The following is a 16192-nucleotide window of genomic DNA, read 5'->3' as shown; positions in this document are numbered from 1 at the left end:
CATCTGAAATTGAAGGAAAAAGACCAACTTTCATCCTCTAGTAGTATGGCAAAAAGTAAAAAAAAACATAGTGGGCAAAAAAGCAAATAAATACCTTCCTGAATTCACAGAAGAAAAGTACATTGCTCTATAAAACAAAAAGCATTCATTGCATACTGTCACATTAAAATACAAAGCGTCAATGGATCAAAGCAAGTTCTTATGAAAAAAGGTAATTTTGCTTTATCATGCTAATTTCTGTCCCCATCCTTCTGAATTTTGGGAAGTATTATGTGATAGGTACCAGTAGAAACAAAGAAGCTTCCCCATGTAACAGTCCACAATAACAAGAAACAAGGAACACACCCTGTCTTTCAAAACAGGTGTTTCAAAAACAGGTAATTGACACTACTACATTATTCCCAATGAAAATACTTTTTTAAATTTTAAGATTAGAAACCAATTTCTGGCTTTGGGCAAACAGGAACCATGCCCTTCACAAAAAATAGAGTACTCCAATGCAAATCCAGCAGAATCAATACTTAAGTTTCAAGGAAGAACTTTACTTCATAGGTTGAAAGAAGCCACTTATAACTCTATTCAAATGTACAGTATCACAAATTCAAATTACATCAACCAGCTCCATTCCTTTAAGTTGAAGAGCTGTCAGCTCCCTAAGAAAGGCTATCAAATGAAAAACAAAAAAATCCTCCCATTTAGCTGTATTTTACTCTACTTGATCAAACTTCCACTTTGTCACTAAGATGCCACTTATGCAATTGTCAATTTTAAGATAATTTTAGCTAAGCTAAATAGTGTTCTCAAAACCCAGTGAGAGATAAGAATGGGTTTGCTGACCCAGGATTTATGATACATTATATAAAGAAAGGTTCTATATACAAACTGGCAATCAGGTGTACTAATACACAAGAAAAATGCAACATGCAATAAAATAATAAAACAAAACACATGTAATCTTCTGGCTCCTCCTGCATATCCAGAAAGAGTGAAAAAGTGAGTTTTTCTCAGGGGAAAGTAAATATTAGCATATATGATGACTAAAGCATAATCATTTCAAAGGAAATACAGTTCATCATCATCATTATTAGTCAAATAAATAAACGATCATCCATAGTCTTACCCAGTTCTGGGGGCAGCACAGTAAGACGATTTCCCTGGATATGCAGTTCCTTAAGCTGGGTGAGCTCACCAATTTCTTTAGGCAGTGATACCAGGTCATTGTCTCTAAGACTCAGCTAAGAGCAAATATAAATTCAGTCAGAATGATTTTTGGTTACCATAAAGCAGCCCAAAAGAGAGCTCCACTCCCTCTGCCCCCAGATTTCTCCTGAATGCTCAATCCTTCCAATTTATTTACAAGTGTCTTCTGGTAAACAAGACAGTTCCAGGTGTAGTGGTCTATTCCTGCAAACCTATCCTACTACTCCTCAAATTGACTGGATTCCATTCCTACTAGTGTTGCAAAAGTGAATTGATTTTCCAAGAATTTAGATAAATTACTTACTATCTGCAACTTTGTGAGCTTCCCAATATCTGGCGGCAGCATTTCAAAATCGTTGTCACTTAGATAGAGTGCACGAAGGGTGGCTGCAAATTAAATAGCAATATATAAACAGGGTGGCATATAACCCAACCATTTGAGGTCTAATCAATAAAAAGGAGTCAGGTTTGATTAATAACCCTGACTTGGTGAAAAGCCTTTGACATACCCAGGGCTCACAATAATAACAAGCAGGTCAAACTTAGATTTACTGGCTTATTATATTGTTGGTGAGTTCAGGAAAACATCTATATTCAAAAGGACTAGCACAATTAACAATTTCTGCAACATAGACTCTGGCAGATTCTGGCAAATAGCCTGAACGCTCAGATATTAGAACACAGTCATTACTCTTTATTACCCCCGATTCTTATTTATTACATCAATTTGCATCCTAAACAGACATTTAAAAAAATTCTGAGTTTTTTCAACAAATATACAACTGTGTTAAGTTCTATAGAAACCACACTGGGAAAGAGATCTGAAATGAAATACAGAAGACTCCAATGGTATAATTTGTAATTTCCATGCAAACTCTCAATGAAATTAATCAAAAAAAGATGACCCAGCACAACTATGCAGCTTGCTATTACTGAACAAGCATATATGACAGTTGGAAAAAGGAATTAAAATGGAGACTCACAAAGAACTGTCAGGTGTAGCAGGAGAGAAGGTGGTCAGATCAGCAAAACCTCTCCTTCCCACCAAAGGAGATCCCATTTGTCTTACGTAGCTCACTCCTCCTCTTCTCATTTCACTAAATGTGACCATTTTTAATAATGCTGACTTAAAGATTTCCCTGTGCCAGGTTACAATCACAACATCCCTCAGAGAGCAGCACTCCTCCTCTCCCCTTGCCTGTCACTTTGATGCTGAATGCACTGATCCTGAAGCCACCTCAGCATAGTACACAGAACAGCAGAATCACTGAAATCCAGAAAGTGCCAGAATTCAAGTTGCTTAGGCAACCATAATGCAGCCCTTTTGCACATATGCATTACAATACCTTTCTGTCAATTCTCTGTGTATATATTTTTAACATATGCAAAGGTCAGCTTAACTCCACCATTCTTCTGCCAAGCTTTGTAACCTTAGCATATGTTTTAATGTACTGGATACCTCAACACCCACATGCTGTTAAAACTATTTTGGTAATGAACTATCAAGAATACATTTGTTTTCAGACTCAACAAAAAACAGTTGTGTTACAAAATGGTTTACTTTCCCCTGAGGCTTGGAACCCTCTATGACGTTTAAACGGAGTATGGGACCCAAGGAAGTATTACTCAGAAGAAAACATAATATACCATTACTAAATGAGTCTTCTAGCATCCAAAGGTGTCAGGTGACAGTATATCAGTGATAAATATTGCCATGCTGTGCAGAAATATTCAAGATATATTAAAAGAAAAACATAAATATTGGGAAAAAGATCTGTATTTCTATTTTGGTCTGCATCAAATAAATTTCAACTGCAAAGAGCAATATCCTGAAGATATGTAGAGTTTTTAGAAAAGTTTCTTACTCAGATAGAAGAAGTTTCCTGGTAGGGAATTTTCATTTAAGTTGTTGTAAGTCAAGTCAAGAACTTCTAGCGCTGGTAAAGAGCCAAATCCCCTTGGCAAGGTGTTTAACCTGTTCATGCTGTAAGTAAAGGGAAAAAAAGAATATGGCATCAGTATTCACTTCACCTAACAGGAATAATACAGGTCACAAGGATTTGTTTGTTGTTTTTTTTTTTTCCCTAAAATATTTAATATATGCCAAGATTTTCTCTCGTATTGAAAAAGGTTTGATGCTCCAAGATACTGAGCAAGTCTTTTGCAATGCAGATCTTTTTATAACCTCTCATTCTGATAAATATCCTCAAAACTTACACACTCTCAAGGGATCCTATCTGTTATGTCAATCAGCAGCCACACCCGAAACATAAAGCACAAGGGAAAGAGGTGTCATAATGCCAAACTCAGCTTTAACAGTGTTCCATGGAGAAACCTGGTCCTTGGTAGATGACTTCTAGCTAAACTACAAATTACCCTTTTGCACACCATGGTGACCATTTTTCATTCTGCCATGTAGTTCTTCACCATGATACCAAACACAAAGGGAAATGCCTCAAGTGCACAGAATTTATGTTCCTTGAGAACTGCTGCTCAAACCTATTCTTAAGAACAGCAAACCTGTGTCACTACAGAACTATTAATGCACATGGAGCATGAAGTAAATAAAATGTCAGTCCTGTTACTGATAAAGCTTAATCTAAATACAGCTCAATCAGCCAGCCTTATGAGGGTTTTAGGACAGCAGCTCCCACTGGCAACAGCCAGAACAACACAAGGACATATAACGGAAGGAAGAAATTTCTCCAATAACCTGGAGCAGAAAGGTAGAGAAAATGGTCACTTTTCTCTGACTGCAAGAGCTTGAACAGGGTGATCCAGATAATCACTAAAGCTGCTACAATAACGAAGGTAGACACATGGCTGGAGATATCTTCACAGAACCTTACTGTTCGTGTATGAACTGCTTGTGTATGGCTGTTTAGCACATGAACAAGAAAAAAATACCTACCAGCTCCTTATTCATACTGCTGTATATTCATATACAGTAAATATATACCTGGTGCGTATGGATCTTGCTTCAGTTGTCACCCAGGTTTGAAAGCAGAACAAAGAGAGGCATCTTCAGAAAGAGCCTGTACAGGTAGCTATTGTCAAGAACAGGACTTTTTTCTTATGTCAAGACTGGAAACAAACACAACCTTTCAGATGTTGTCCCTAAACTTACTCTGAATTTGATTATCCTCTGATGCAAAAGTGATAAACAACAGACATTGAAGTCAAGAGGAGATGTTATGTGAATGTATGAATACCTGCCACTTCAAACTATAAAAGTTCTACTCAAAGTATTGACAAAGTTGAGCAACCAAAAATAAGAAAGACCACATAAGCATGTGAGCAGAGTCAGAAGAAGCACATATACCATTTCTTTCACAAACTCAGAAAATAACCTCATTTTTCCTTACCCTTTTGCATAACCCAGCCCCAAAACAAGAACCTGTGGACACCAGCTCTCTGTAGCTAAATCATTCTTTCTCCTCATCCCCAGTAAGAAGTCCCATCATAGGCATACAACTCATATTGCTGCTGTAGTATTAGCAATTAAAACACTCCACTATTGCTACTGCAGAATTGTCACTGTTTTAAAAACTGGTCTTTCTATAAAACAGGACTAAAGACAGCAGCCTATTTTCCACTAGCAAAAAGGGTTTTTTACCAAGCTGCCCTAATGGCCTTGCCTTTTGCAAGCAAGGAACAGAGAGGGCAAGAATGTTCTCCCTACTGACACGAGGCAAATAGTATCTATTCTTTGGCAGGAACAGAGAACCAGCTCAAAGTTGCTGCCCAGCACTATTCATCCCTGCAGAAGTTCAAACACTGAGCTTGTGCCTCACCTACCTTCCAAACGTTACATTTTAAGCCTTCTGTGCAGCAGTACACCTTTTCTCTTTCCACACCACTTGACCCTTCCATGCCAAAACCCTCCCAAAAATAACCTCTGCCCTTATTCAAGCCCCTCTCCCCTAAGGGGCTCTTCTGAAGCCCTCTAACACACACACTGCAGATGACAAGAGGGTTTCTAGACTGTGTCCTGAAAAACCTACCAGAGCAAAATGTTTCCTCATCGCTGACTCCAAGGATGTCCAAAGCAGAACCCACTTTGCAAAGCTAAGACTGAGTGGTAAATCTTGTGCCTGAAGACCATGTGTAAGGAGGGGATTAAGATGGAAGATTAAGATCTTAATCTCTAAGATTTTAGGCCACATGATAAATGAAGGTGGAAAATGTGTTTCCAGACATCAATGTCTCTTGTTCCAAACACCAGGTTTTTGCATGACATTTTTTTCATTAATGCAGACTAGCATTTCACCTATATTAACAATGGTCACTGCTTTAATCCATAGGAAGTGCCCAACTTCTTCCTTCATATACTGCAACACCTCTATATGCCATTCCAAAAATATGGCTCTAACCCCCAAAATACAAAGAATCAGGGTTCTTAATATCTGCTCTTAAAAGTGATTCAGAGGTTGAAACAGATATTAAGGAAATCTAGAGATCTATCATGACCAAAAAAAAGACCAGGAAAGACAGATCATCATTAAAATGTCTATTGGCATTCCAACAGTTCAAGATGCAATTAAATTATCAGCACTTCATGGAAGTATCTAAAACAGAATACACAGATCTTAGTCAATATCATCTGATATTTTGAAGAGTAAAAAATGGTCAGTTTAAGGTGTTCAGAAGTTGAATTTATAAAATACAAACATTCTTTCTATGAGAAGCTTGTAATGCTAAAGCACTGCTTTCCTACATAGTTACACTTTAATATACACATTTAATTTTAAGAAGGTCTTATGTTCACATTTGTTTTCTTAATAATTCAAGAAAGCCCTCTGCAACTGTAGTTATTAAAAAGTATCACCAGCTCTACCGGAATACAGAATCTGAACACTTAATATAAATATTCCTGGCACAAATTCAGTCAATACCAGCTCTTTGAGCTAAATGCACACCACACCTAATACATGCTGATCTTTTACAGGTTTATTATAAACTGAAACGTCTATAAACCCAAATTTGAAAATTTGAATTTAAAATCCTAAATTAACATTGATTTTTTTTTAAAACATCAGAACAGGAAACAGAGCTTGATTCTTATGCAGTAACCACAGAATTAAGAGGCAGTTGCTACAGAAGTCATCAAATGTAGTATTGGATGAATATGAGTTGCTGCTGTCCTTACATGGTTATGAGTACACCAGAGTAAGTACTTGATCCCTTATGTTTCTGTTTATCCAGAATATTAATTGAACACTCTGAAGCTGTAATTCCCAGGTTATCCTCAAAACCACTTTAAATAACAAATTTTACTGTGAAAAAATTAGAAGTTACAGGTTCAGTTGTGATGACATTTGGTAACACCTCTATTACAGCAAAGTTTTGCATTAAGATACGCACCCAAGGTTCAGGTGTTTGAGCTTCTGAAGGCTGCTTATCTGTGTAGGCAGCTCCTCAATCTGGTTGTTGAAAAAGTTGAGCACTTCTATGTTTCTCAGGTCTGCGATGTTTGCTGGCACAGCTGTGGAAAAGTTTCACAGTGAGAGACTGCAATTAGGGCAAGCTACCCAGACTACAGATGCTTTACCAGCACCTAGTGTTTGCACTGTTTGTACAGTGGCTGCAGCACAGAAAACATTCCATTATTCCAATAAAAGCCAAGTTTATATCCAAAAAGCCTCCTATCTGGAACCTGTTCTCATTGCTGAGAGCACTCGTTTTGTACTCTTCAAAATTACTATCAGAACAGTAATATATTTTGACTAACAAAGACCACTGCAGAGAGAGAGAGAGAGACAAGGACAAGTGCTCTTACAGACTAAGAGAAGCAGGCTGTCCTCTCAATTCATGTAACACACACAGGTCTCAAAAGAGCAGTGCCTGAGAGACTTGGATCATGACATTATTTGAGTGGAGAAAACATTAATGATATGAGTAGTTACACCAAGACAGCAGTTGTACTAAAGGTCTTTAACAACAAACATAAAATAATCCCTCATTTTTAGCTATGGCCCATTCTGCTTACTGCTTAAACAATTTAGTATGCAAATTCTTGGCCATTTAAGATACAACAAAATTTACAAAAAACAATAAATTCAGCCCTAAAAGAACTGTTTAGCCAAGGCCATTTTCAGTTATCTCCCATGACTGATAAACTAACTGATCAATACACATACATGGTTACAGTGGATTACCAACAGATCAATAGCTGGTTGTTATTATCTAAAAACATGAACTATAAGGCAGAAACAGTATGAACGACTGTGCTAATGAGGTTAAAAAGCTATTCAGTTTTGCATCTCTTCTCCCCTTAAACTGAGTGAGATTTAAACAGCCAGCTGAGGTGTAAAGGAGGTTGGCAAGTCACCTGCACTGAAGCTTGCACCTGTGCTCAATATTCACCTTGGTTCAGTCTCAACTTTGCATCAGGAATCCACAAAGTGCTCATCTAAATAATTAGAAGGCTTTATGAGGCCATGATTTTTTTTTATTTGTTGGTATGAGGCAATCTCAGTCTTAAAATGGAGTCAATAATGTTTACAAAGCGGAACATTGCAGTATGTCACATTTACTAGATTATAAGTCTAATTACAATGTGAACAATAATGGGATCCCTAACAAAGACTCTAATTATACTACATAAATATTACTGTTGAGGGCCATATTCATTGCAGGAGGTTTTTAGCAGACATTCATATAAAGTCATTAAGGCAAATCTGAACATTTAAAAGACCTTCTTTGGAGGTATTTTCCCAGTGGTCCATATTTATCTGTCATTCAATGATAGCGAGAATTATGTGCATTCACAAACTAAAGGGTATTTCAATACCACTGTTATATTAAATTATTCCCTAACAGAAGTTAACTGAGTATTTTAATTGGCATCATTCAGCTGTTTCCAGCCTCAATATTTCACCAGAAAAGTAATTACCAGTATTAAAATATTTTCCTTTCTGAAATCAGACTTCATAATTTGACTTTGATGAGACACAACAGACAGGCAAATCATGTTTCTGATCTTCTCAGATACCGCATTTATGAAGATTAGGAAACAGAAATACTAGAAAATACAGGTTTTAGTTTAGTCAAAGCTTTAATAATAGAAAGACCAATACAGATATAATACTGTCTCCTGATATATCTGTTTAATCCCCACATACTGTATTTCATGTTGTGAATGACACTTAGGATACTTTACATCTTTGTTTTCTTCAAGATATACTAAAAGCTGCATTGGTAAGTAGGCTGAGCTGAAGAAAGGCTAAATATTTAGCAAAGGATTTAAATGAAATGCTTTTGTGTCTTACCCTGTTAAATCAAAATGAAAAGCCCTAATCCACAACTGTACTTTTTGGTTTGGATGGAATGCCTGGAGGTATTTTGTGAGAAGGAAGAACAGAAGAGTAGGTCAACACTAGGCTTGTAGTAGGGAAGACAGGACTTTCTTCTGTAATAATTTATTGTCTGGTACAACAATTCAAATTAATTTGTAATATAAATAAATGCTCTCTTGTATCCAATGAAAATCAGAAGACTGACTTTAACTCCTGTACTGATCTTGTAGCTAAACTGCACAGGATCAGTAGCTTCAGGTCTAAAGATCAGTGGTGGTCAAGCAAGGCTGACTAGGCATATCATGCTCTCTGCTTTGAACTTCACATGACCCAACTACCATTCCACTACTATGCTGCAAAACTCTTCCCATATACATTTGGCAGCCTGCTGACTGCCAGATCCTGAGACATTCATGTTCTGGCAATGCTGAATTCCACTCGAGTCTCCTTCTCACGATGAGCGGTGAGAGTGAACTGTCAGCATCCTGGTTCTGTTCACCCACGTATTTACAGCACGATCCGCAGTGTCTTAACAACTCTTCTAAGACCATCTGCTGCCCAGTGTCATTAACAACTCCCCCTCAGCAAATGCTAGTAAAATTTGGCAGCCCAGTGCCTTTGCCTTCTCCTGTGAAGCTTCAGTCACATCATGAAGCCCCATTCATATTAAGTTTCACTTCACAAGACCAGGAACAGCTTCCCCTTGTTCAATACTGGAAATTGCATGCAGTGATTCACTATGACAGCTGTAGACTTCACCTTGATTTCAAAGGTTGGTTGACAGTGAGAGACAGGGTCTATAGGCTGCCCACAAAGAATAAGAGGACTTTGTTCATGTTTCTGGAAATAAGGATTGGCAACTTGTTTACTTCAAAGCATTTATGCTCTTTTTGCCCTGAAGTTAGTGGCAATTCTTTAGGCACTAAAACATCAAGTTCTCATCAAGTTTACTTGAGGCAAGTTACTACATTTTATTCCTATACAACCAGCAGCTCTTTAAAAGTTGACCAAATTATTTCCAATACACATAAGAAGGATTAAATGCTACTATTCAATGACTATGTAACTCCACACTTAGAGTAACCTGGATCTGAGCCTTAACTCTTTTTCAGTACTGAAAACCAGAAGCCAACACCAGACACGATCTTTACTAGAGGTCTGATGTTGCCCTCAGTTGGAGAGCAGGCACTGGGTTAGAAGGACTTTTCATCCAGCACAGCATCTCACTAAAAACACCCAGATCAGCGACAGCAGCCTGGAATCACATCTCAGATGCAACCCTCTCCCATAAAGCAGCAACTCAAGAGGTTCTCATACCACTACCTAGAACTGACATGCAAATCCAGCTCCTTTTCTATACCCAACCTCTGACAACAGATGAAGAGCACAGGAAACTGAAAAGAAGAAACCAAGTCCATTATTTTCCCTCTAGTTCCACTCAGTAACTCCTTTGCCATTCATAGAGGTCTCAATACAACTCCTCCTGTGGTGGCAGGGCCCCTTCACGCATCTGAAAATGCACAGGCTTCAAAAAGTGATTATTTCTTAAAATGATCACCAAGATTATTTCTCTTAAACATCTGTGAAGCCCTGGGAAACAACAGCAATCCTCACAATTTCCAAAGTAAGCAAACTCAGGTGTTTGTAAAATTAAGCCTCCACTTCCTTTTACCCAAAAGATGAAATCTAGTCTGCTTGTTTGTCTGTTTAGTAAAGACACTAAATTAAACATTTCTGAAGACACTCTTGGTAAAAAATATCTGTATCAAAATTTACTTTACAGTTTGAAACTAAAATGAAAAACATTTTAGATAAGGAACTTCACATGAAAAAAACCTAGAAGGGTCAATAAACGACCTAACTGAACAAGTGAAATGATTTAGTAAAAATATAAGTCTCCATGAGAAGAACACACCATACATAAACTGCATTAAACATTCAGTTCATTTAAACCTTATTACTGAATATTCAAAATAAACACTGTCCCACTGCTGCTTGGAAAATGCTATATGTAATACCTGATTATGCATAAAATGCTGCATGAATAGGCTTGCAATCTCCTCAATAAATATGACCCAAAGGCTACAGGAAATCTTCAACTGAAGTCAATATTTTTCGAATCAGGAGAAATAAGAATTTTAATTTTTTAATGTAAGATTAATTCCTTTGGCAACCACATCCTTAGAAACTTTGAATAGCTGCAGAATCCCTGGCTTTTTCAGAATGTTTCTTTACTTAATGAAGTGATTTTGCAGTACCTAGGAACATGATGTTCAGTAGCACTCCAAACCTTTACAGGTTCTAAGGGAATATTTATCCAAAAGAGCTATTAAAATAGCAGTACCTGACAGAAAATATATTTATACAACTATGCCAGTTTCTCATTATACTGTTCCACTGGAAAGCTGGTCAAGAGTCATACAGAGTAAAGAGAATTCAATACAGACCTTTCAGAGTACAATCAGTCCATCGTGGATTTCTTGCCAAGAGCAAGAACCTACTTTTTAAGACTAAAGTAAAACCTGAGTGCTATACAACATAATAAATCCAATTCTGTGGACTTGCTAATCCAGTTAGCATCAACAGGAAGCTTTCATGAGTAAGGATCCCTTAGTGTAAAGGTCATGAAGACATGAAATGTTACTCACATTTCATGGGGGAGGAAGAATTTAGAATACTAAATATATAATGCATTCTGGGCATCCAATATAACTGTACTCACAGAGCTAGAGTCATGTTTAGATTAATTTGACAAGAGTTCTGTTATACAGGAAGAGAAGCAATCAGCTTCACCAAAATGAAAGAGGAATTAGCAGAGGGAGAACACAACAGTTTTCATTTTAAATATTCATAGGCATGCTGATACCATACTTTGCAGCTAACTGCAGAGAATCCTGATCCCAACTGAAGCATACAGTACTTAATTTACACACTATGTAATTCAAGTTTCCCCTTTTGCCCTCCCTTCACCGTTCCAAAGATGGATATTAATCTTCCTCACACTGAAAACATTAAAAAAAACTAGTCTCCTTTATCTCCAGCTCTTTTCAGAAACCAGCAGGGTTTTTTAATTTCAATTATCTACAGAAGCACTTCAGATATTAAACTGCTCTTATGAACATGTTTAAATTATACTATAGCTCAATTTGTCAATAAACAGTATTCATTTAGAAGCCAGAGTCTAAGGAGAGAAGCAGTGAGCAGAAGAAAGACTGAGAAGACACTAGGAATCAAGTGACACCTAGTGAAAAGAAAGGACAATCTGTTCTTCTCTGAGAAGAGAGCTTAAGATATCAGAGTTTGGAAAGAAATACTAGAAACCAAGAGCTGAGGTTACTAAGGGATTACTATGTTGAAAATACACCACCCAACTGCAAAGACCTGAAACCACACCAGAACAGCTCACAAAAATCTGCATTTTAACAGCATTAGGGAATGGTGTGAATAAGGTTATAAATAAAAATGCAGATATAAACACACACTTCATTTCTGCAAATAATTTTGAAGAGAACAAAGTACTAGCCACGCTTTTTGAATTACTGTGGTCAACCACAGCATCTTCATCTTCAATAACTGCTTTGTGAGAAGTTCACAGTTCAACCAAGACACTTGCTGTCTTATATTTAAGTCAGAAGAAAAAAAAAATGAGATGCACTATGCAAACAGTTGAAGAACACAGGCTACATACCCTTATTACAGGTGAGATTATCACTGTGTGTTGATCTTCACTAGCAGATTGTTAAGAGAAATAACTTCTGCAGGACAAAAGAACTTTAATTGATAGTGTTGAGATTTAATATTAGGCTTCCACCAAATGCAAATAGTATCACTAAATGCCAGTGAGTCTCTTTCAGGTATTTGAACTGTTTAAGCATTATCTTTTCAGAGTTTCACAAGTCTGCACAGTTGCTGGCTTCAGATAAATCAACCCGTCTGAAGTTCGTTGGTAAATTCACCTTTCCCTTCCTCAATATTCTCTTTACTTCAGTCTATTTAACATGTTTTCTGCAGTTTACAAAAGTTTACTAACCAAAGATGTCCTGCACACCAGGCCTTGAACAATTACTATAGATTACCCTCAAAGGTGTGGATCACTTCAGCCTCTTACTCAGAAGTGTCCAACTACCTGTGTGCCTAGCAGTGCTTATTTACAAAATTCTGCTTCCAGTGTGTCTAAAAACTTTTTATGATTTCAGTTTGCCTTATTAGCCAGTATTGGGAGTTTAAACTTGTTACAGAACTGAAATGTTTTTAGAAATAAACATAGGACTACTTGTCACTGCAGCTTGGATCAACTGAGTCTTTCCCCTATTCAGCATTGCAGACTACTGTGCTGACACTGCTTAGTGGGGACACCAGCCTGTCCTCTAAACACACAGAAGAGGCTGCAGTAGAAAAGCTCACTGCTCAAAAACAGAGTCAGCACATGTGTTTATTGTTCCAGTTCTCAGATCTGGGAATGAATTAAGCTCCCTCCTAGTTTGAGCTCCCCATACCCAGCACTTAAAGCCACCTCCTCAAGTCTATATGGCACAGAGCCCTCCCTGTGCCTCTACATTAGCGTAACCCAGGCTTCAACTGACTTTACATTTAATTTCCAGCTACAGGAGATATTACTGATGGCAACCAGTTACTACACTGGCCATCATCACATCAAGATCAGGGAATAATTTCACCCGAAAGGTTATGCCCGAGGATGTGAATGGAAAAAGCTGAGGCCAGATAGTGAGCAGTCTGAAGGGAAATGCTGTGTTGTTATCCACTTCAACACACCTGACTGCTAAAAGAACAAAGAGAATACATAGAAAATAGTGTACAAAACCAAGTACACAGAACTAAATCCAGTTTTCCCTCAATCTACACCAAATCTACCTTCTTGTCTCAGTCCTCCCATATTAGAAGCTAAAAAATCCTATTTGGCTTGTTAGACAGTAAATTCTGTAATACAAAATTAATGTCTTTAATGAGGTGAGTTCACTTTTACAATGTTCAATTCCTTTGAAAATGCCAACTGCAAAATAGTCTGTATGTGGCAAGAGGATTTACAATAAGTTCCCATTACAACCTGTATATAAACACGGGCAATTATCATTTATATGGGGCTTCCATGAAAAAATTAAGAGCTATTTTAAGCCACAAAGAAGTAAGTGAAGACACAAGAAATTTGTAGTAACATGTAAGAAAACACTGAGAATTAAAAAAAGGAGTTAATATGCTTGCAGGTGTCTTTTAGTAAGAGAAGAACAAAAGCTTCCAAAGAATTATGTTCAAGAGAAGTGATTTGTGTCTAGTGTTGATTTTACTATGGTTGCTTTACTTATGGTGCAAAACTGACTTTGGTGCCATACAGCACAAACTTCAACAATTAAATTTATGTATGAATTGGGTACATTTTGCATGTGTCCTTATACCATTACAGCACAAAACTCCTTCACAGATTATTCTGTTTCATTTCCCCAAAGCTTCTTAGAAACAAAGTTGGTATTATATATATTTAAAATTAAAATGCTATACCATCTGTGTTTTCTCAGAACCAAAGGTCTGGGTGGTTTTTTGGAAGAAAAAAAAAAGATAACAAGGTATTTAATCAATGTGTTTGAGTAGAACCCAGATGTCACAAATTTAGTAAGGGGTATGTATAGGGATCTCCTTTTTCCTCCTTTTCACATCCTCCTGTGTACTGCATTCAGTAAGGTATTTCCTATTAAAGATCCCTGTATCAGAAATAGGAAGACAAACCAAATCAAAACATTAAAAAAAAAAATGAAAGGCTTACAGTTAGTTTAAAGCATCTCTCCCACACATAGCTGATAGACACTGTCAGGCACAAGTCCTGTGCTTTGGACACAACCCTGGTCTCACCCTGCAGACATCACCTGCCCCCTTGGCATATCGTGTCAGGACAACAGCATGGAATGACTTACCAGAAGGAAGCAGAGGCAGAAGCATAGTAGAGGAGAATACAAGAAGCAACAAAGAGTAATGAGTACACGGTCATCTGGTTCCTTCCAGAAGACAGCAAATTTGTCATATAAATAACCTGATAGCAGGCAAGATGCAAAGTGTCAGACAATACCAGTGGGAGACACCATCACACATTTCAGCAGACTGGAGAAGACAAAGCAGCTAGACTGGGAAGGAATTCAGGACAGGCAGATGCAGTGTTGCTGTCTCTGGACTACCTCCAGTACATCCAGGTACAGACTACAGCCAGAAAGGTGACTCAGAAAGGAGACATCCTAATGTAAAAATTAAACCAAGAGATTTTTGCAGCATGCCAAAAAAGATCAAGGACACAGTCAAGAGGGTTAACAGCAACAAAAGGACAAGCTTCTGTGCTGGTCACACACAGAGAGAAAAACAATTTAGGAGATGAGAGAGGAAAGAAGCAGCAAGTCATGTGAGAGAAAAAAAAAGTTTTGAACTGCTCTGCTGAAAGAAGGCAAAATGTACAGTGATGATAAAGGGTAACCACATGGCTGTCAAAAGAACAATGATCAGTGAGACACAGCCATTCTGGCACAAGCACAAAGTGAACTCAAACAAAATTCAGGTCTGGAAATGGGAACCAGTAGCAAAAAAACTAATGGATCACCCCACAAAAAGGAAGCGACCAAAGACGAGAAAGGATTACATGAGAATCAAGGGAGAAGCAGTGGAAAGATCACAGAACAGTATAGGACAGCAGATCAGAAGAATGGTAGAGGCAGACAGAGAACATGACATCAGGTAACACAGAAGAGGTTTGAGAAAAAAATAGTTGTTCCTGATGTCTCATCATTTAATCATTTGATAGTGCTGGATAAGGAACCAGAGCACGAGAACAAAAGGATATAGGAATCATCAGAAGTGAGCTATGAATGGCAGGAAACTACTGAGATCATTTACAGACAGCACAAAGATATGTGAAGCCGGTGAGCACAGGACCACCTGAGGTTAAGAAGACTGAGGAGAAGAGCAAAAACGAAGTTGCCATGCACCATCACCGAGCGGGCGGGACGAATCTAGCAGGAACACAAGCGTCTTGCCAGGAAAGAAATGCTAAATGCACTCAAAGAGTGACCTCTGCCGGACAAAGCACAGAGCACGGTGCCTCACCGGCAGCAGGACACTCCCGGTACCGGCAGATAACGGCACAGAGAGAGAATCTCTGAACTGACTCCTCAAATGATTGCAACAGTGATTAACCTCCACTGGCAGCTAAGGCAAATAACTGTCATGGTAGTTACAAGTCAAAGACTTACTGTACATCCCAAAATAAATGAAAATAAAACAGGTTGGCAGCATAATAGTTGCACACATACTGATGACACCAGCTGCTAATGCAGAAGTAACCTTTAATATTCCAGCCTGCTTTCCAGTCACATCTTTCCCTCTGTGCCCTTTTCAGGGGGGTAACAGACAAACTGGGTATCTGAAACCTCTTCAAATACACTTCCTATTCACAATACATGGATTTTAATTGTCTAAACTTCATCAGCATACCAAGTAAGTATTTCCCATCCTATACCTGGATGTGAAATTCTGTGTATGTTCAAAGTGTCTGGAGAATACCTTGAGTTAGCTGACCTATCTAAATTCCAGAAGGTTCAGTATCCCTTCATACTTTATGGCAAAATAGTACATAAATGCTGCTCTTCTAGGAAAAAGCAGACACAGCATATGCCACATTTTACACTCTATTAATATTCTTT

At 37.8% G+C, this 16192-nt stretch overlaps 1 protein-coding gene across 3 annotated transcripts in view; it reads right to left on the bottom strand.

Annotated features, from left to right (window-relative positions):
* RSU1 (Ras suppressor protein 1) overlaps positions 1-16192 on the bottom strand; it is a 102113-nt gene that overhangs the window by 73991 nt on the left and 11930 nt on the right. For all 3 annotated transcript variants that reach the window (XM_085566156.1, XM_085566146.1, XM_021551646.3), the window contains exons 4-7: positions 6565-6685; positions 3066-3184; positions 1505-1587; positions 1121-1235 (exon numbers count right to left, since the gene is read on the bottom strand). In XM_085566156.1, coding sequence (XP_085422282.1) covers positions 1121-1235; positions 1505-1587; positions 3066-3184; positions 6565-6685 — 438 coding nt within the window. The remainder of the gene's footprint in view (positions 1-1120; positions 1236-1504; positions 1588-3065; positions 3185-6564; positions 6686-16192) is intronic.

This window comes from Lonchura striata, chromosome 2, assembly GCF_050655825.1.
Source record: "Lonchura striata isolate lonStrDom1 chromosome 2, ASM5065582v1, whole genome shotgun sequence".
Taxonomy (NCBI): Eukaryota; Metazoa; Chordata; class Aves; order Passeriformes; family Estrildidae; genus Lonchura; species Lonchura striata.
Note: the sequence above shows the minus strand (reverse complement) of the source record. Positions and strands in the feature narration are given on the sequence as shown.